This window comes from Apis mellifera, linkage group LG3 (genome assembly GCF_003254395.2).
Source record: "Apis mellifera strain DH4 linkage group LG3, Amel_HAv3.1, whole genome shotgun sequence".
In the NCBI taxonomy this organism is placed as follows: domain Eukaryota; kingdom Metazoa; phylum Arthropoda; class Insecta; order Hymenoptera; family Apidae; genus Apis; species Apis mellifera.
Genome location: NC_037640.1, coordinates 11,378,068 through 11,400,949, shown reverse-complemented (window position 1 = coordinate 11,400,949; position 22,882 = coordinate 11,378,068). Strand labels below are relative to the sequence as shown.

The 22,882-nt window shown below is 36.6% G+C and overlaps 1 protein-coding gene across 18 annotated transcripts in view; it reads right to left on the bottom strand.

Moving 5' to 3' along the window:
• LOC724344 (probable Ras GTPase-activating protein) overlaps nt 1–22,882 on the bottom strand; it is a 376,738-nt gene that overhangs the window by 70,469 nt on the left and 283,387 nt on the right. For 3 of the 18 annotated variants that reach the window (XM_006568398.3, XM_006568397.3, XM_026439475.1), the window contains exon 1: nt 15,038–17,157. The exons of 12 other annotated variants lie outside the window; for them this stretch is intronic. In XM_006568398.3, the coding sequence (XP_006568461.2) occupies nt 15,038–15,905 (868 nt within the window). In that variant the 5' untranslated portion in view covers nt 15,906–17,157. Of the gene's footprint in view, nt 1–15,037; nt 17,159–22,882 lie in introns of those variants that run through there. 3 more of the 18 variants (XM_006568395.3, XM_006568396.3, XR_003304269.1) reach the window with 2 other exon arrangements.

Below are 22,882 nucleotides of genomic sequence, written 5' to 3'. Positions count from 1 at the left end.
ACGAGGCAGACCGGGAGAGAGTTCACCGGGTAAAGGCTCCTTGGTAAAACCGTGACTCATCCTCTCGTTCTCCTCCCGGGAAGAGGAGCAGTTTCGCGACGGTGGGGGTGGGGAGAGAGAGAGAGGAAAAAAAAAGAGCGGTGACGACCAGCGGGGCCAGGGATTAATGGTGAGAGGGAAGGGCGCAACTGTAAACTTGTTCCGCTCGCAAGCGAGATTATTCGCGCTGCGAGACATCGAGGGAATAGGCGAGAACGATGGAAGAACTCAATCTCGAGAGAGAGAGAGAGAGAGAGAGAGATTGAGTTCCGAGTGGATAACGGACGCGTGAGACTTTTGTTGCGCAATCTTGATCGATCTCGTTCGATAGGCTGGCGCGAATATTGGGATTATGGGATGGACGAGTGTGGTGTAAATAACGCGGTGATTATTTCTTAATATAGGATCGTCGTTAGCTCGTCGTAAAATTACTTGGAATTTTTATTCCAGTGATTAAAATGTATCGTTCCACGTTTGTGGTTTGAAGACGAATGTATAGTTTTATTTTATCTTAATCGGTAAAGAAGCTAATTACTCTAAGCAATCCTCAACAATGCAATTATTAGCTCGTTGTAAAATTAGAATTTTTATTCGAGTGGTTAAAATGCATCGTTTGCCAATTCGTAGTTTGAATATGTATTTTTATTTTATCTTAATCGTCTTAATCGGTAAAGAAGCTATTTTAAACAATCTTCAACAATGCAAGCTATTAGCTCGTTGTAAAATTACTTAGAATTTTTATTCGAGTAATTAAAATGTATCCAAGTTTGTGATTTGAAAACGAATATATATTTTTATCTAAATCGTCTTAATCGGTAAAGAAGCTATATACGAATATAATATTATATATGAATATAATTTCTGTCTAAATAGTCTTAATCGGTAAAGAAGCTAATTATTCTAAACAATCTTCAACAATGCAAGCTATTAGCTCGTTGCAAAATTACTTAGAATTTTTATTCAAATGATTAAAATGTATCCAAGTTTGTGGTTTGAAGACGAATATATATTTTTATCTTATCTTAATCGTCTTAATCGGTAAAGAAGCTATATACGAATATAACTTTTTACCTAAATCGTCTTAATCGGTAAAGAAGCTACTTACTCGAGACAATCCCCAACATGCAACTATTAGCTCGTTGTAAAATTACTTTGAATTTTTATTCAAGTAATGTATCGTTCCAATTTTGTAGTTTGAAGAATCGATAGAGAAGCTAATTATCAGTACTCGTTTTAAAATTATTTATTTATAATTTAGATCCAAGCGACTAAAAACGTATCGTTCGCCAATTCCTAGTTTCAAGACGAATATAATAACTCTTTATCTTATCTTAATCGGTAAAGAAGCTAATTATACTTCGACGTCAAATTCAAGGGCGTTTTTTGTACGATGCTCATAAAATATAACGAAGCATTCTTCCATCCTATACGACGATCTACGCTGCAATTAAAAAGAAGAAGAAATCCAAACAGCAAATATTCCAATCCAAAAGATATTCATCGCGAAAAGTAAATTAAACTAAAACGTTGTCCCGTTGCTCGAGGCAATTCTCCACAATGGAACTGGACGAGAGAAGAGCCTCGGGTAGAAATTATGCGGCGACCACGGGGAAAAGGGAGCTGTGAACTGATAGGGATAGGTCGATAGCGTTTGCTACGTACGTAAACAAGCCAGCCGACAAAGGAGAGAGAAAGAGAGAGAGAAAAAAGGGCAAGTTGAACGTGCAGGCCGCAGTATCCTCCTCGAGGGGTGTCGCGGGACAGCCAATATGTACCATAAACTAGCTTTTAAAGGGATCGCCAGGCGGCCGGGGTGGGACCTTGCACAAAGGGCACATTTTTGCGGATTAAAGGGGCCTCTTTGTACCCTTCATTGTTGCCAAAGCAGATTTAAATATCCGATATATATATATATGGACTTGGCCAAGGATGACAACGAACCATCCTTCTTCGCACGGCAAAAAGGGATGATCCTTATCGTGGCTCGTAATGAGAGAAAAAAAAAAAAAAAAGAAAGGGGAAAATGGAGGCTGGCGGTGGAGGTTAAATAGGCCGGTTTTTATACCTTCCCTTCAATTTATCGAATTTGGATCTAACAGCAGTGGACACCTTAGGCCAAGTTAATCCTTTTGGGGAGGGGAGGAGACATATTTGGGTCGCTTTTGGAGCGTTGAAAGGCAATGCTCGTGTCATTAATCGGTAATGGAAAGTTGTTCTGGAGTGAGAATAGGGGTTGGAAATAATTGTTCGACGATTAACAATACCTATACCTATGATATAACATTTAATTGCCTTTCTCAAGTGTGAATACTTTCTTCAATTCACGTTTTTGCAATTAAAATAATAAACGATTGCTAATCTCTTGGTAACAGAAACTTGGATTGAATTAGAATCGGTGGAAATTATGAAATTAAGATAATGGAAATGGAGTTTTCACTCGGTTCACCTTTCAACAATTGTGAAATATCGAACGACAAGATCTGCAATAGGATCGATTTCGCGAAATAAGAAGTAATTAAGTGGAATTAAATCAATTGGACGGTGTTGAATAATAAGTTAGCACGGATGAAGGGGCGCCGATGTAATTAACTTGGTTCGACGTAATCGACTTTCCCCGCGTGAGAAACAACGCGAGAATCTAATTTGTTCGAGAAGGGAGGAGGAAAAAGTCGATGTTAATCGACTGGACGATAAAGGGAAATTTGCTGAAATGTTCGATCGCGCGCTTCCTTTAAGAAAATTCCAAAGCATTCGAACGATGTGTATTTAATAAAATTAGATGTTTTAGTTGATTATATTAAAAAAAAATAATACGAAGCATCGAATAATATTTAAAGTATTTAAACTTATTCCAAGATTCTTTGGAATTTTTTAAATTCTTATTTATTCATAACACAATTTGAAAACATTAAACCAAAGGTATTTAAAGTTCTTTGAAATTTATCCCGGTTCAGTAAAATTCCCGCTAATTTTTCGCCATTTAACGAAATCTCATTTAAAGCTTCGACAGTTAATTCCAAAGAAGCGAACGACTCATGTTCAAAGTTATGCAAAGTTTAAAATTTAAAATTATTCCAAAGTGAAATTTTTCGCGAAGAAAAAGAGATTAAAATTCTCTGGAATCGCTGCTTTGCCAAGGATAAATGATTAAAAGAAAAAAAAAAAAAATAGAAATAAAAATGATAGAGAGAAATTGGAATGCACGCGATGGCGAGAGAGAGAGAGAGAGAGAGAGAGAGAGAGAGAGAGAGAGAGAGAGAGAGAGAGAGAGAGAGAGAGGGAGAGCGGCACGCTGCTCGATCAGCTGTGACGAACAACCGAGAAGAGATCCGCCGCGTTGGTATCTCGATCGGCTTTACGCCCATGAAAAGAGAAACTTGTTTACCACGATAAAACGTAACCTTAGAGAAGGAAAGTGTCGTAAGGCCGCGTCGAAACGAAAGCCCGTTACGTTGCTCCAAGTGCAACGAACCCGACGATTAATTTATTCCCGTGTATTACACGATAACGTAATAACGCAATTAATTTCGCGATTATGATTGATCGCCACGTCACACTTTCGAACCGAGGCTCTCGCGCCTCGAGAGACACGGTTGAAGAGCTTTTGTGTCTCTGGCTCGTTTCAACCGAGGGTCTGGCCTGATGCTATTCGCCGATAAAACATTTCGAGGAACTCGAACTCGCTTTATATTTATAAAACTCTGCTCGAGAGTTTTGATTCGCGCCAGAATCGCGATTAATTTTTTAACGTAACGCAACCAACTTGACACGAAAATCTGATTAAATATATATATAAAAAAAAATAATTTCATCAATAACGATTGAAACGAATGAAACGGAGAGAGACGACTTTTCGGTCGGTAACAACTTCTGGTCGAATAATTTTTTCCAACAACAGAGCTCGTCGAAAACGAAACACGCCTCGTTAAAATTTCTCTCGCGTCGAAATCATCGTCAATATCGCGAAACGTCCTTCATACGCGATCTTACGAGGTACGCGATTAAGGCGGATATGCAAATCCTGGGTTGGGAATTGCGTTGATCCACGCTCAATTCGCGGCTAAATTGCCGGCTCAATTGATCCCGTCCTCGGCGGTGTTCAGCCGAGGCTTAATGACTGCTCGCTGCAGGAGGCCACGTGTATCCTAATCCGCTTTTCCGACGCGTGATGTCACTTCCGGCAGCTCGGTCGATAAAATCGTGCGCGTTCTTTTTTCTTTCCACCGTGCCGTGAGGGAGGGCGCGATCGAACTCGACTCCGCGAGTTTGGGATTGGCGTTAATCGTCGCCTCGCCGATTATTAACCTTGGTTCCAACGTTTGTTGCCACGTTTCTCGCGTGTAATTCACTGCGACTCAATCGTTACGAGTGGAAGAATGATAACGAAAGTGGATTTTAGATCAATTCGACGAATCGAGGGAGACGTGAAAAAATGTTTTTAAAAAGAACGTGGAATATCTCTGTTCGTAAAGCCATTTTGTAAAGCGTTTAAAAATTTATTTTCTTGTTTATTTAGACTCATAGAGTATATAATAGTAGTTAATCTTTCATTATATTTCGAAGGCTATTATTGATTATTTACACGTACGAATTTTACACGTACAGAAAGAAACGTGTCTTCAAAGTTAACGGAGAGTATTCTTTCTTTTAACGTAATTCCCATAATTAAAAATATTACACGTTTAAAAATTTCCAGATCTATAATGAAAAGATCAAATCCAAAAATATCTCCGCGACATCGAAATCTTCTCTCAAAATTCGAAACAATTATTTATTAACCTATTTTCTATTTTCTATTCCATCCATTCGTGGCTGGCCCATTGAAAAGGACGATTCTGGGCCGTTCATGTATGTCGCCACGACGGATAATAATCCGCCAAAAAGTCGATTCATCCTCCAGAAAAAAAAAAAATAAATAAATAAAACCATTTTTTTTCCTCAATCGATACAACCATTTTCTTTTTTTCCAAAAAAGGAAAAACAATAATTCGATGCAACCGACCAATTTCCAATTCGATTTGCACACTCGGTCAAGTTAGGTTAGGTTAACACGGAGGCAGACATCTTTCTTCATCCACTAGATTTGATTATTTCGTCTTATTCGCTTCGATTACCTTTAAATTTCGAGTTCGAATCGAATGTAAATGAGACGTAAGAGGATTTTTTTATACAATTTTTAAATTTTTTATAATATGTGGACGATGTAGAATATTCTGTGAAATTTCTAGTTTATCATGTAATATCATTACGTTAATGGTCAAGTTAGGTTAGGTTAATACGAAGGCAGACATCTTTTTTCATCCACTAGATTTAATTATTTCGTCTATTTGTTCCAATTATTTTTAATTTTCGAATTTTAATCGTCACGTAAGAGGATTTTTTTATACAATTTTTAAATTTTTTACAATATGTGGACAATGTAGAATATTCTATGAAATTTCTAGTTTATCGTATAATATTATTACGTTAATGGTCAGGTTAGGTTAAGTTAACACGGAGGCAGACATCTTTTTTCATTCACTGGATTTGACTATTTCGTCCTGCTATTTGCTCCAATTACCTTTAATTTTCGAATTCACGTAAAAGGATTCTTTTATATATTTTTTTAAATTTTTTACAATATGTGGACGATGTAGAATATTCTGTGAAATTTCTAGTTTATCGTATAATATCGTTACGTTAATAGGCAGACATCTTTTTTCATCTACTGGATTTGACTATTTCGTCCTCCTATTTGCTCCAATTACCTTTAATTTTCAAATTTACGTAAGAGGATTCTTTTATACATTTTTTAAATTTTTCACAATATGTGGATGATATAGAATATTCTGTGAAATTTCTAGTTTATCGTATAATATCATTACGTTAATGGTCAAGTTAGGTTAGGTTAACACGGAGGCAGACATCTTTTTTCATCCACTGGATTTGTCCTGTTATTTCGTCCTGCTATTTGCCTGCAATTACCTTTAAATTTCGAGTTCGAATCATCGAATCGAATGTAAATGAGACGTAAGAGGATTCTTTTGTACAATTTTTAAACTTTTTACAATATGTGGACAATATAGAATACTCTGTGAAATTTCTAGTTTATCGTATAATATCGTTACGTTAATGGTCAAGTTATGTTAGGTTAACACGGAGGCAGACATCTTTTTTCATCCACTAGATTTGATTATTTCGTCCTACTCGCTTCGATTACCTTTAAATTTCGAATTCGAATCGAATGTAAATGAGATGTAAGAGGATTCTTTTGTACATTTTTTTAAATTTTTTACACAACACGTGGACGATGTAGAATACTTTATGAAAGTTGTGGTTTATCGTATAATATCATTATCTTAACGTTATAGCACTTCGATCGTTGGAAATTGGAACGAGAAATATCGTTCAATTATTGGGTATAATATACGAATATACGATTTATGGGAAACTGGTTTCTTATATTTCAGTTAAACACACAATCTTTACACGCCTCGTTATTTTAAGAACGCTTAATTAACGCTGCTTAATTAAGCTTTAATTAACGGCTGTTTTAAAATACGACAGTGATTCTTCTTGTTCCCTTCCTGCCATCGTTTCATAAAATTCACCGATATATTTCATGCTTATATATATTATATTATATTATACGTTCTTTCAATGGGTGCACAATGGAAAAAAAGAGAGGAAAAAAAAAAAAGAAATAATAAATTCAACATTCGTGACATTCCAAAGCCTTTCTTTCAACGAGGCCACGCCTTCAACGAATTTCAAAGAGCTTTTGTACGCCTTTTCCATCCGATCGATTCGTTTCTAATGTAAAATATCATGTATTGTTGAAACGTTATTATATAACTCGTGCGTTTTATTTATTAACGCTTTGTCAAAAGAAAAAAGAAGTAAATATATTTTATACTCCTCCCAATAACTACATAATAATTTTTTTTTCAAACAAGAGCAATGCAATCGTCGATTCTCCTCCAAACAATTTACTTCAACCTCAGAATTTTACATAATTATTTATATTTATAAATAATCTACAGCCTTGCTTTTACCCACAAAAATGCATCTAAGAAGAATTCTTAATAAGAATACACAACTCTTTTATTCTCCTCCCATAATTCATAACAGTAAGCAATTCCAGTTCTACAACAAATAATTTCATTTCGCAGAAATAAAAGATGGAATTGATATTTCCCTGGAATGGAACATCCGTTTAACCCTCAAAGTTTCGCAACTTTTCCATGTAAATTATTACTCGCAGAAAGACAGATAGAGAAAATTTAAATAAAACTTTCCGGTTGACCCAGTGACTGGGAACGAGCGTCTCTAGGATGATCGATAAGATCGCGGCTGCAACGCGTGTTTACAAGGTGAAAGCCGGAGTGGAGAAGAGAAAAAAAAAAAAAAAAAAAAGGAAAAAGGAAAAGAAAAGGCGAAAATGGAGGGACCCCTCCCCGCCCACACGATAAACGTTGTTTAACTGAACGCGTTCTCACGCGCGATAATACGCCCCACGGGGCAAAAAAACCGGCGAAGAAATACACGTTCACTTTGTGAATTGCGCCTGTTTACGAGAAAACGCGGGAAAATTTCTGAGCAATTTATACTTTTTATCAACGTTTCGATCGTTTTATTACTGGCAACGGAGGGATTTATTTATATTATTGTTGTAAAATATATGGGGATCGTAATTGAAAGAATTTCGTTCGAATGAATGAAATGAAGATCACAATTTACACGATAGAAATTGGTAAATTCGTGTGAAACAATGAGAGATGCTTGGAGAAATATAATGGGAAGACGTAATGTAATAGGAAAATCGATAGGGAAACTGAGGGAGAGATTCGAGCAATCTAGGGAGACCTAGATCTAAAGGCGCCTAGGGAATTGGAAGGACTCGAGTAAAATTAAAAATTCACGTTCTTAGCGTCCCACTTTCTGCCCTAAAGTCAAAGAAAATTGGAGCAATCTAAGAAGATCTAGATCTAAAGGGATCGAGAAAATTAGGAGAACCTGGACGAAAGGGGATCGGAAGGATTCGAAGAGACGCGAATCGAGTAAAATTAAAAATTTACTCTTTCTGGTCGTCTAAGAAAATCTCGGATAAGAAGAGTCTAAAGGGATCGAGAGAATTGCGAGAACAAGACCAAAGTAGATCGAAACAAGTCGAAGAAAATTTACTTAATGCTCGTCTTTCTAAAAAACAGAAGGAATTCGACGAGCAACCTAAGAAAATCTCGTATTAAAAATTCACGTTCTTAGCATCCCAAAGTCAGAGGAAATTGGAGCAATCTAAGAAGATCTAAAGGAATCGAGAAAATCGAAAACAGATTGTCCAGGAAGAAACTGGACAAGACGAAAGGAGACGAGAAGAATTCGCGAATCAAGGAATAAAATTAAAAATTAACGTTTCTGGCGTGGTCCTTTCTGCCCAGTTTCTGGATCTAATAATCGACAGGAGAGTGGAAGAAAAAATGGATCGTGAGAAAGCGAGGTAACACAGCCTCTCCTCTCCGTGCGGGATCGAGACCCGCTGGGAACGAATTTCCGGCGTATTCTCACGTTCGACCATTCGCGGAAGGACACGATTTCCTGCTCGCGGATTCGATCCATCCTATGCGATAGATCGATTATCGTGGAAATGATGAAGAAATCTCGAATCGAAGGGGCGTTAACTGAACGAAAAATTTCAATTCTGAATCGGCTCCTTTCTAAAAAAAATCCTTCTAGTAGTGTATCCAATCGGCTACGTTCTCCACGGTAAGAACGGAAGTCGAGAGTGCAGCGCAACGTTGCGAAATATCGCGCGAGTATAAATTTACGACGATGGACACGTATCGAAAGCGCTTTGGATCGAGATAAGGATCCAAATAGAAGGTGTTTTCAATGAAAGGAAATTTGTAATTCGCGTTTCTAGGGATTTCTAGGAGAATTGTAAAAAAAAAATAATAATATAATATCGCGCTTCGGTCGCTTTGTCGTTTCGTCGAAGCAGAAAATCAACGATTATTTGGAAATACGGAAATGTGGAATAAAAGTTTTGCAAAACAGAGCGCGAGAAATATTCGAAACATATTTCGCGATAAATATATTCATATCGTTCCGAGTTTTCAATCATTATCGAGCCCCAAGTATCGCTTTATTTTTCAAATTGCCATTACGATTGCGTCGTAATTCCTTTCCATGAAAAAAAAAAAAAAATAAATAAATAAATATAAAAAGAAATAATTTTCAAATTCAACGGTTACGAAACGTGATAAATTTTGCTCGATATACATATTACACGTATAATTCAAGCACGTTTTTTTTTTTTTTTGTTAACGCAACCTCGAATCGATTGCAAAAAAACGTGGAAAAACATAGGCAACCGCGATAAGGAAAGGCGGCGAAACGAATCCGCGCAAAACGTTCGGCGATTCGCTGTGAGAGAAACGGCACGTATATCGCCTCCGTTATTATTTTCAAACACGATGCAACGCGATCCAACAGCGTTAAGCACGATCGGCCACAATTAAGTAACAGCCACGCTCGTTTCGAAATGATTTCATAACGAGGCCTAGATTCGACCGGTCTCGGCTTCAAATTCGTTTCAACTCGATTCTCGTATATATATATATATATATACGTGTGTTCATCCGCTTCGCGTCGAGCATACGCGATTAGAGCGCAATTACTGACAAAGGAAAACGGGATGGATTCTGATGTCATTCCGCCGTTATTGCCGAGCACGGCCATTAGTGGGTGGCCTGACGGCTGCGAGCCTCGTCCCGTTCACCACCAAATTGCCTTCGCCAACTTTTTTGCCCGCGAATTTATCTATCCATCTCCACCTCGCAACTTCGTAATTTTTTATTATTATTATTATTATTATCCCTCCTCTCTTTTTTCTCTCGTTTCAGAACGAATAGGAACGGCGAAAAAGTTTGAAAAAGCGGACGAATTTCGCTCGTTTCGGCTTATGGGAGGAATTATTTGATTCTCGACGCGTAAGATGACGAATAATACGAATAATAAGCGCCCGCTCCAATTTTTCCACCTCGAAAGTGGAGAGTCGCGTTGAAAAATCTCTTTCGCAAAGAGGGGAAGGGGAAAGAATTAACAAGAAGAAGGCTACGAGGCTACGAGCATCACTGGAAAAGAATCTCTGAAATATTCATACCAACTTATATCCTCTTATATCCTCATTCGAGACGCGTAATAACACGTATAAATGGAATCATCGAGCGAACGACACGGATCCTATTCTCGTTCCTCGTCCATTCATCCATCCATCCATCCTCGTCATTGTCTTCCGCTATCGCTCGCAAATCGTAAAAAAGAAAGAAAGAAAGAAAAGAGAGAAACGAGAGCGGAAAAAGAAAAGGATTTTCGTAACGCCTCTTCGACTTCGAAGCTGCGATCCGTGATTTCTGTCATCTGTGATTTTTCACAGTGAAAGGGGAGCGAGATAGGAGGGAATAAGAGTATATACAGGCCGATCCATTAAACGCTCCGAGGAGGGAGGGGGGAGGATTCCAACTGTTTCGCTGCGAAAACGAACCGTAAAAAATCGGATTCGCGCGATGATGCAGGGTTAGAGGGGAGGGGGCAGAGGAGGAGGAGAAGGAGGAGGAGGGAGAATCGGGGCAGATAAACGATGGCTCTATTACGATCGAGGCGTTGAGTTATCTTGCCGCCGCGATACTGGCGCAATATGGCCCAAATGTATCGGGAGACGGAGTGATTATCGAGTGGAGGAGAGATACCTTATGTCGCTTTTTAGAGAAAATCGGCCGCCACGCGTATTACGCGTTACAGGATCGAGCTTTGATAGAAAATTCGAAAGGAACGATATTAAAGTTCTAAACGAAGTTTCTGGAAATTCAATCGATGGAATATGGAAAATTTTTATTCAATATTCATTTTTATATTAATTTAAAATTTACGTAATTATTAAATTTAAATTTCATAATTATTTTTAAACGAACAAACTATTTATTCATACAATCTTATTTCCAATTATCCGTGTTGGTATAGATTTTTTACGTAAATTTAACCAAAAATTATATCAATACTATTTTTAAATCACAAATTTAAAATTAAATTTGTGATTGAAACGAACAAACTATTTATTCATACAATCTTATTTACAATTATCTTATTTACAATTTATAATAATTTTATTTACAATTATCTGTGTTAGTATAGATTTTTAAAGTAAATTTAACCAAAAATTACATCAATACTATTTTTAAATCACAAATTTAAAATTAAATTTTTAAACGAACAAACTATTTATTCATACAATTTTATTTATAATTATTTATGTTAGTATAGATTTTTTAAGTAAATTTAACCAAAAATTATAAAAATTTAGAAAAAAATATATTAATACTATTTTTAAATCACAAATTTAAAATTAAATTTTTAAACAAACACATTATTTATTCATACAATTTTATTTGCAATTATCTGTGTTAGTATAGATTTTTTAAATAAATTTAACCAAAAATTATATCAATACTATTTTTAAATCACAAATTTAAAATTAAATTTTTAAACAAACAAACTATTTATTCATACAATCTTATTTATAATTATTTATGTTAGTATAGATTTTTTAAATTTAATCAAAAATTATATTAATACTATTTTTAAATCATTCAATCAACAAATTTAAAATTAAATTTTTAAAGGAACTATTTATTCATACAATCTTATTTACAATTATCTATGTTAGTATAGATTTTTAAGTAAATTTAACCAAAAATTATAAAAATTTAGGAAAAAATATATCAATTTTTATCAACTATTTTTAAATCACAAATTTAAAATTAAATTTTTAAACAAAGAAACTATTTATTCATACAATTTTATTTACAATTATCTGTGTTAGTTAGTATTTTTTAAGTAAATTTAACCAAAAATTATAAAAATTTAGAAAAATTTTTATTCATATTTATTAACAAATATATATGTATATGCATATAAATTTTTTTTCTTCAAGCAATTGATATTTTAATTGTTTGATCGATTTGTTTTGTAACGATTAAAGAGAGATTTTTTTACATCACGACTTACGCTCGATTGACTTTTCAACTATTCGTTGTAAAAAAAAAAAGAGAGAGAAAGAGAAAAAATAGTTTGTATACATAAAGCGTGGTATTCATATGGTTTACGAAGATTTTTTTTTTTTTACGGGCGGAAATATTTGTTTTAACTCTGTCCGGAGGAACGATGTTTGATTTCGAAGAGAAAAATATCGACGTTAACGCGTCGAGCATTTTGTTGCGAAAATAAACTTGCATATCATCCGTGAAAAAATATTTTATCTCGAATATTTTTTTTTTTTTTTTTTTGTTACGAAATCACTCCTCGAAACGTTCCTAGATCTCCCTCCACCTTTTTTCCGCCGAAACGGATTCTAAATCGATTAAAAAAGATATCGATTCATGCGATGAATCGTAAACAATGACTCATCCTCTTCAAAGAACGTATATACAGATAAAAATTATTACGAAACTCGTCGATTGCCCTTTTCTTTCTTCTTCTTTTTTTTCCCCTCTCCACCTTCGTTCTCCTTTTCGTATGAAAAAGTTCACGAGTGCTCTAAAAATAATCCGGACACGAAGCTCTACTTGAATTCCTCTCCAACCATCCATTATTGAAAAGACGAGGCGAAGGGTTGGCGGCTTAAAAGGTCGCGAGGAAATCTAACAAAGGGAAGGCACGAGAATCGTGCAAGATCTTTTTTCCTTTCGGGCCAACTGCCCAAATAACTCCCTCCCTCCCTCTCTCCTTCTCTCCTTCTCTCCCCTCTCTTTTCACCAAGGTTTTGTAAGGCAGGTGGCTGAGACAGGCTACCGCATAAGTAGGTCTTCCTCCTCTTAATGCAAGTTCCGGGTAAACTCCCCGCTGAAATTTCGAGCTCGATCGAATTCAATTCAAGATGAATTCGATCTTATTATTAACAGCTTTTATTAAAAGTGCACAAATTTTCAACTTGATTACCAATAATAGCTCCAACTCCTGTTTCATCTTTGGCATCAACTTTGGTAACAGCTGGAATTTATTTATTAATTCGATATGTAGATTTTATCAGACTTAAAATGTAAAAATTTTATTTCATTAATTTCTAGATTAACGATATTATTCGCTGGGTTAAAAAAAGAAGAAGAAAGAAAAGAAAAGAGAAGGGCAAATTTTGAATTAGATTTAAAGAAAGTTGTTGCTTATTCGACTCTTAGACAATTAGGATTTGTAATAAGAATATTATCTATCGATTCAATTGAATTAGTATTTTTATTTATTCGTGCAATATTTAAATCATTAATATTTATATTTGTATATATACAGAATATTCGTTTATATGGAATATATTATATTTATCCATTGAAAAGAATAATTATTATTTCGAGAAGTGCATTCCTTTCTTTTGCTTAAGTTGAATAAAAAAGGTTGAAGTTGAAGAGAAAATGTATGTATATATCGATCTTGAATTAAATTAAATTTTAGCATCGAAAATTGGGAAATAGACGTTTTGGAGAAGACAAAATGTCCCCTAATTAAGATTATCTCTCCTACGGGACCTTCGTTGAGTCCCGTTACGTCAAGAGGTTTATAAATATTTAGTATTGGGAGGCTGGCATTATTAAAGGTGATCAATTAACTTAATTCCGCGTGAAATTCAATTAGGTTCGGTACGAGATGCTTGCGTCTGCCGGTAGGCGTTGCTTTACTGTAAATGCAAATTTTTTCCCTGCCAGCTCGAGCAAAAATCCTCCATAGTCTCCTCTAATAGTTATTCATGCAAATATCACATTTTTACCCGAACAAAAACGAGAGGAAAAAAATTTCAAACTCACGTTAAAAGAAAATTAAACTTATTGCTTTTTTAAAAATTTCGAGAAAAATCATGGTTCGAAATTAGGAATATTTAAAAGAAGAGATAAATTCCTTCCAGATTTGAAAAAAAAAAAGTAGAATTTATCGAAGAATCTTGGAGACAACGCGAGAAGTCTATGCAACGAAAGGGATGCTCTCGTAAATCAAAGTTGAGGAAGCGATCGAGATACGAATTCACGGGTCCCGTTACCTGGCCAGAAATCGCTTGGCAAGAGACCCCGTTTCTCTCTCTCTCTCCTTCCCCCTTTTTCCTTTTTTTATTTCTCGTTCGAGAGTTCGTCCGCCTTAATTAAGGGCGATCCTCTTCCTTCAAAAAGAAGAAAATAGTAGTTGGTTCAATATTTTGTTTGTGCAAATGATTATTTAGAAAATTGAGAAAATATCGGGGGGGCTCCAGAAAGGAGGAGGAGGGAAGAAGAAGAAAAGGTGAAGACCGTGCAAGTGTCAGGGATATTATAGTATATTGTGGTATATTTATGGTACGGTTCGAATTGCGAGTATAAATTTTATGGGTAAATTGTAAATAAAATTCTACGAGATAATAGGTAAGGAAGTTGTTAAAATCTTGGAAAATATTTCAGAATAAATAGATGTAAAGTATTAAAAACGGAATATTTAATATAAAAAATATTTTATGATATAACAGTGTTTACGCATATAACATGTATATCTTTTTTCGAATAAAGGGTACATTAATGGCTCGGGGCAATTCGTTCGGTAATTACACGAAACGACATTTCCTTCTGAATATATATATATATAGTATTAATGGCAGAAATATCGGTCCTTCTTAAATACGAGTAATTATATCGAATATTGCTTTGGTGGTTATTTTAAACATTGGAAAAAATACGGATATAAAATGTTTTTAACGATTCACAGAGAGAATTATTCGAAAGAAAGAGGAGGAATATTTATATTTTCTTTCGCGCGTACAAAAAAAGAAGAGAGAAAAACTTACTCTGACACGTTCAAATTACGCGCGCAATTTCGATTAATTTTCTTTATCTCTACAACAACGCTATCGATCCGTCCGACAAACTGCCTATCATCCTGCATTTCATCATGGTAGAAAAATTTTATTGCCTATATAAAATTCTCATTCTAATTACAAAGTGCGTTATACGCCTACCTGAATGTATCCCAGCGTCCGCGTCAGCGTCCTCGAACACGGATGACTCGGTCCCCTCGTCGTTATCCGCGACAGAATCGTCCGGCGTTGTCTCGTCTTCCTTCGACTTCTCGCTACTCGATCGGTAACGATGAGTCTCGCTTTTGGCCGGCGTCGCGACGCTGCAAGGACTGTCGACCGACGCGTGCCTGCCACCCGTCTTCACCAACGTGCTCGTGCTTCTCGCTAATTTCGTGCTATGGGTTCTGCGTATCAACAAGTTGGTGAACGTGGTACCGCTGTTCTGTTTGATCCTCGATTCCGACGAATTGATCTTCCCCACAGTGTTGCTCGACTTCGAATCGACGTGATTCTTCGTCGAACGTTTATCCGTTTCCGCCTTCTTCTTCGAACTCTCCTCGTCCTCCACCTCGAAACACGCTATGGTATTGTTCAAACGATTGTCCTTTCTCCCGGTGTCTTTTCGACCAGTGAATCGACTCTGAAATCTCTCGATGGTCTTGAAAGATCTGGTCCTCTCCACCTTTTTCCTTTGCTCGGATCCATTCGTCGCCTGATCACCCTTCGGGGGCGCCTCGAATATCTTCGTCAAAGATTGCACCTTGCCTCTCGACTCGGGAAACGAATCCTCGACACGCTTCGTCGGATTCGGCAAGGACGATTCGTTGTTGCTCAACGTGCGCGTTAAAATTACACTGGGTATCGTTTTCGAGGTATTTATGGGGAAAGTGTTGTTGACGTACTTGTCGGAGGGGTCGGAGTTGATCGTTTTTGGAATTTTCGACGGTTGTCTGGTATCGTTATCTAAGAACACGTAAAAGGTGGACCTCCGTTTCGGTGACCCGTCGGTGTTCTCCGCGTTCAACATCTTCGTTCCTTACATGTCACGGTTTCAATGACTAGTTATTCGATAGAATCGATTCATACCATTCGAGACGAAGTGTCACGCAATTATGGATGCACCTTTACGCCGCATCGAATCGTTAAAAACGTTACACCGTTCTACCAGTTCCGCGAAAGAAGTTTATTCAAATACACCATGGCGTTATTCGGTCCGGAGTTCCCTTAAATTCACCTTACGTCGTTTCCTTCTTCGCGCCTCGTGTGTTAGAGAGCGAGGCAAAGAGATTTCGAAGGACCGAGAGGAATGCACACGAATTCGAAACGATGCCACTAAATATAGATGGCGACGTATTGTACGCCACGCAGGAGCACGTGTATCGAGAAAAACATACAACCGTCGTTCTCGCTATATACACCGACCGTCTTGTATATATCTCGTAGATAATGCTAAACGTTGAATCGTAACTCGTGTTTTTACCGTCGACCGTAATGTTTTCGCTCGACTGTCGTCACCGGTGACCTCTGTTGATCGTTCGATTGGTGGACCGTCTGGCGTAGTCGACCATGTTACACGCTCGATCCAAAATAATTCGAAAATTATCGAACGAGTTTATCACGAATTATCGCCACCTGTTAATCATCCGTTTTGCGTTTTTTCGTCGTACTTGCTTCTTTTCGATCGATCGTAATCGACAACGATACACACAAACGTGTACTGCGTATAAACGATACACGGCATAGTTCACAGAACGATATATAAAATGCACACTTGGTCAAAAGTGGGCGAAATAGCTTGAAGCAGAAATCCACGTAAATCCACTTTTGACTTGACATGCGTATATGCGAATGGCACGACTATTCGTTTCGAAACGAATTGCGCGTCGAAAGAATGGAATACGAACGAGAACTGCCTTTTGTCCCGTGCACAGATACGTCGAACGCGATCTCATGGATAGAAAGGACTCGAAGTGGTCGGCCGGGCACGAGGTACGAAGAAAAGTAAAAGGGTCTGACTCACTACGACGACAAGATCGGGTTTGCTCGTGGTCCGGCGTGCCCGTCATCGCGTTCGAGGAATGCGCGCGAACAGTTAGGACGAGTGGACGACATATTGCCTTCCTTTTTCCCAAGCACAGGGACACTAATCACTATTTTCCGTGGAACGATGTATGGAAACGGCCACGTATCGCGGGGAACGAAACGAACGTATAAACACAAACGGAGCAACGACACACAATCGTCCGCACGACTGGCGGTTTCACGACTATCTGTTCGAGCCTCTACCGAACGTAACGTAGAGCGCCTCTGGCGGTCGTTTCGGGAAAACTCGAGACGACTCGTACGTTCGAGCCGAGCATAGGGATCGAATCAAGCGTGTATCCCGAACAGCATTCGTGCCATTCTTTATTTATATATAACGTTCTAACGTTAATTAAAATGTTATTTATAATAATTGAATAAACGAATTGTTCCGCTTTTTTTTTTTTCAGTCGTTTAACGTTTACAGATGGGAAGAATTCTGCGCGGTTATACGATTAGCCAGATTCTTTCGCTGTACTAATTAGAGTTGTGGGAGAATTTTAAAAGGTACGGCAGATAAGATATACTAAATGTTGGTCTGCGGTTTGAAAGTGACCGCGCGAGATCTAGCGAGGGAACGTTTTATAATTAATCTTTCGCTGATAGAACGAATTTTTGCCCGCAATCGGAATGAAGTTGATTCAATCGAGAAATATTCAACATAATTATAAATATATTACGCTTAATCGAGCTATACTTTACTAATACGAAAATATTTGCAACTTAAAACTCCTAAAATATTTGATTAACATAAAAATTTACGGCGTGAAAAACGAACAGAAAATTAATTAATATTTTGTATATGATATATCGAACATTTTATTGAATACGATATTGTAAAATTTAAATTGAATTTAAATTTCATTTTTCTTCATTTCTAATTTCAATTGATCCGTATCAGAGATACCAATCGCTTCACCATTCAACAAAATAACACGTAGTGTCCCTAAATGGATTCGGATTCTCAAGTTACATTGAACTTGATTTCATCCTTATTGGAGCCCATTACACTCGATCAAGCTTCTATTTAGGAGAGGTTGTGACGACGTGTATCTTTCTTCGTGTCGTCGTATAATGCAAGAATCTGATTCCGTTTGCGATTTATAAGGATGAAATTCACGTCACGTGGCAACCGTCGATACTGTATATCAATTACTTGGTTCGTTCTTTGCTTAGGTTAGGTTTGCCCGGTCATGCGTTCCTTCCGTAGCGTATTTTTTTCTCTCTCTCTCTTAACACTTCTGAATGGACAGTTATCGCGGAAACAATTGGAACGTTAAAGATTTCCTACGTCAATTATAATTGTTCCATCATTACGTAACAATTGTGCCATTTCATCGACGGACGACACAACTTTGCTCCACTTGTTAGAAACTCAACAATGAATACTCTATTGTACGTAAGATCGTCTAATAACGGCCACGATAATTTAGACTCCGTCGATAACATCGCACCGCCGAACGAAATAATACACAGTTAATTGCAAGATTCGTCATCCGCAAATTTCCAAAAGCATCCCAACGAACCATCCCAATTATCGACCGTCGATTTATCAACCGCGTCACGCGACTGATTCTGATCATCGACTCGTAAACTCGTAGATTAAATTTCGCCTTTGCTCATCGCCGTTGATATTTAAATTATGGAACTTTGATCGCTTTAATACGCGCGATTAAACGATGCATCGGGTGTACGAAAAATAATGTTCCATCGATATTTTTAAACGGAGCAGGACGAAATTGAAACGACTCGGTCGATAACGGATCCATCTTGCGCACGATGTCCAACGAATTAACGGCTATCGATCGAACAATATCCGAATATCTTCCAGCGTTATCGCGGATATCTTTAAACGGGCGCGACAAACAGCGCTTAATACGTTGGGTAAACGTAAGTAATTGAAACGAAATAACAGTCCGGTGAAATGACTTGATCTACACGATAGATTGCATACACGACGAATTAATGGCTTCGGTGGAGGAATTCAAAGAAATTTATGACGCAAAATTGTCAGGTATGCGTATGCGTGCCTCGTTGAAATAAGCAAAAGTAGCAGCTTTATCTTTCCTACGTTTATTTAGATGTTCGCACAAGCTTGTTTAAGATTTTTTACATCTCGATCGTGGAATTCGAGGAAGTTGAAGTACGCGTTTTACCTCGAATTTCTCGACAAACGAAAATTAGACGTAATTATATTTTCGAGTGTTTATACGTGTTGAGTCAATCTTTTAATTTTTTTCTTTTACTCGCGAATCTTCGTTCAATGTTCTCACGATGCATATCTTCCCTCTCTCGTATCGTATCGAGATGCTCGATAAAATGATATCCTTGGTATCTGACTCGGTGGCAGCAAAGTGACGCAGATTCAAGGATCGCAGATTAGACGATAGATCGGCGCATCGGTGTCGGTGCTCAACTTGCGTCCGTAAAATCGTTTGAACCATTATTTTTAAATATTGAAAAAATTTTAAAAAACCCTTTAAAGTTTTAAGTTAATTTTTTATACTAATTATAATAATAAAAATTATATATAAAAAATAATATAATAAAAAAAATAATATAATATAATAAAAATAAAATAATATAAAATAATATAATAAATAATATAAACATATATAAAAAAACATGAATAATATGCATGATAATTAATTTTTTCACTTAAATTAGAGAGATAAATTTTAATATATATTATATAAAATTAAATAAAAAAAACTAAAATAAGATAATTTTAAACTCAATTTAAATTTAACTTAAATTTAAATTTAAATTTAAAAAAAACTTTAAATTTAATATTAATATTTAATTCATTTAAAAATATTCATTTAAATCAAAAAATACTCAAATTTAAATAAAAAAATATTCAAATTTAAATCAAAAAATATTCAAACTTAAATCAAAAAATATTCAAACTTAAATCAAAAAATATTCAAATTTAAATTAAAAAATATTCAAATTTAAATCAAAAAATATTCAAATTTAAATTAAAAAATACTCAAATTTAAATCAAAAAATATTCAAATTTAAATCAAAAAATATTCAAATTTAAATCAAAAAATATTCAAATTTAAATTTTTAATTCAACCAAAAATATTTTAACTTAGATTAAATATTAAATTTATTTATTCTAATTTATAAATTAAATTTTTAATCTAATTTGTAAAAAATATATTTTGAAATATTAAAAATAAAGCTTCTAACTTACACTAATAAATTTTTGGTGTATTTCCCCATCTTTCCGATAATCATAGAAATGTTATTTCTATTCCCTCGATTCGTTCGAGGGAAATTTTATTAAACGGGAGAAAAAAAAAAAAGGAAGGAAAGGAAAATATCTGTCCATTCATGCCTATTACCACCACGGCTGACTCAGGACCGGATCTAAGATCGCGATCGAGAATCGAGTTCCGCAGAAGAAACTGGAGCAAATAACTCTGTCGATTGACATTCTGTCGTACGAGGGAAAGAAAAAAAAAAAAAAAAAAAAAAAGAATTGTCGATTTCTGCGAGAGAAAAGAAATTTTACATTCGAGACTTTCGTGCAAAATCGTTCGTTTTCACGGGACGATTTCCACCGGCTGTGTAAAAAAAAAATCCTTGCAGCGACTTTCTCCGTGAAATATATTTCATCCATTCCACGAGGAAAGTAGGCAATAAATTTGTATCGCAACAACTGCCGTTTATTTTTCTTCTTTTTTTTTTTTTTTTTTTTGAAAGTTTGTATTGTGAAAGGGGGAGGAAAAATCAATCGACGTATTTTTCTATTTTTAATCAAATTCTTTTTTTTTCCCCTTGCGACAACCGTTCAAAAATCTGTGTTAATCGTATTCGATGAATGCATACACGTGATTAAAATTGTGCAAATTAAAATTGTGACAGCTTCCACGAATCACAGGTTGGTGTTTAAAAGGTCTCGAAACAATTATTCGAATTTCATTAACGAAACGGTGGGTGGGTGTTGTTCTTGACGAGAATCTGTCGTTTCGATTCGAGCGGAGGATTTTAAATATCGATTTACGATCAAACGAGGCCGTTTGATGCTTCTCTCTCTCTCACGCGCGCGAGAAAGATTTAATTTTACGGAGGCCACCGCAGTTTTATCGATGTTGCTGCAATTATATCAGAGTAATCGGATTGAATTGAATGGCCGATTAAGAAATAATGGGGTATCGATTATCCTTTATAATACACTCTTATATTCGCGTGATATATCCTATTGTTCGAATCGATATAGGATCCAATCTTGTTTTCTTTCTCTCTTTTTTTTTTCTTTCTTTTTAGATTAATCTTGATTTATCGTTCGCCCGAGATTTACGATTATAAGCTGTACACGATCACAAGTTTCAAATAACAAGCTCTCTCGAAAGCTTGGAAGATTAGTCTTTATCTTTATCGAGGATACTGTAAAGGGTGTCCCGAAATTAACGCGAGATATTTGAATTTGCCGCCACTTTTGCATCGAGTCGTCGGCAACCTTGGAAAAAGAACAGTTTGAGAGTTTAGGGTTGGTAAAAATGGAGCGTTATACGATACAACATCATGGAAAAGTGGATGCTGGTTTTTCCAGCGAAATAATCCTAAGCGACGAAGCGCGTTTTCACCTCGACGGCTTCGTTAATCGGCAAGATTGCCGCGTTTGGGGTTCGGAGAAGCCACGCGCGATTGGCGAAAAACGAACGCACCCGCAACGCGTCACCGTTTGGCGCGGATTTTGGCCAGGAGGCGTCATCGGGCCGTACTTTTTCGAGCACGAGGCTGGTCGAGCAGCGACCGTTAACGGCGCTCGATATCGCGACGCGATAACGCGGTTCTTTCTGCCGAAATTGGATGACATCGACGCGGCCGATACGCGGTTTCGACGAGACGGTGCCACGTGCCGTGCGGCCAACCAAACGATTCGATTGCCGCGCGAGACGTTTCCTGGTCGCGCACTCTCTCGTTTCGGCGATCGGAATCGGCCCCCTGGATCGCGCGATTTAACGCCATTAGATTTCTTCTTACGGGGTTGTTCGAAGCGAAAGGTCCACGTCGACGATCCCGCAACCACGCGCGCATTGCGAGAGGAAATTAAACGCTGCGTCGACGAGATTCGGCCACGATTGCGCAGAAAGGTGATGAAAAATTTGGACGAAAGAGTGCGTATGTGCTCTATTCTGTGTACTTTACGATTACTAAAAACTCTCTTTTATATCTAATTCAAATCTTGCGTTAATTTTGGACACCCTTTATATACATAATCATGGAAAATCTTAATAATTCCTCTGTCCATCGATAATTTGCAATTTAAATCTCAATTCCATCGAGGCAACAACAACAACAATGAGGCGACTTTGAACCGTTCTATAAAATTATTATCAATCTCACTGGCCCTGATTCGAAGCCCGCGACCGATCGACCAGCATTTCGCGCGATTTGAATTTCATCAAGGGGAGAAGGTGTCGTCCACACCGGATGCTTCTCGCGAACAGGTGCCATTTAAATTTCAATCCTGCGATTCGAGGGTGTGGTGGGTGTCATTTAAATTTCAATCTCGCCGGTCGGTGGGTGGCCCCTTTACGTCACCTCCCTTAAAAGCCAACCGCGTTAATTAATTCGCAGAGTTCTTACAACACGATTTCGAATTTTCAACTCGTGCAACTGGATTTACGGATTGCTGAATTGGAAAAGAAAAGGAATTAATCGTTGGGAATGATAAATCGAATCGATGAATCGAATGAATTGAAAATTAGAAATTCTAGCAAGAGTAATTTTCAATCTAAAAGGGATAGAATGATAATTAGTTCATTTGTGAATTATACGAATATTTTCTTATTTTTAATAATTAAATTAAAGGAAAAATAAAGGATTAATAAGATTGAAAATAAATGGCAAGTGTTGAAAGGACAATAAAAATTCCTGAACAGCGTTAAGATTATATTAGATCAA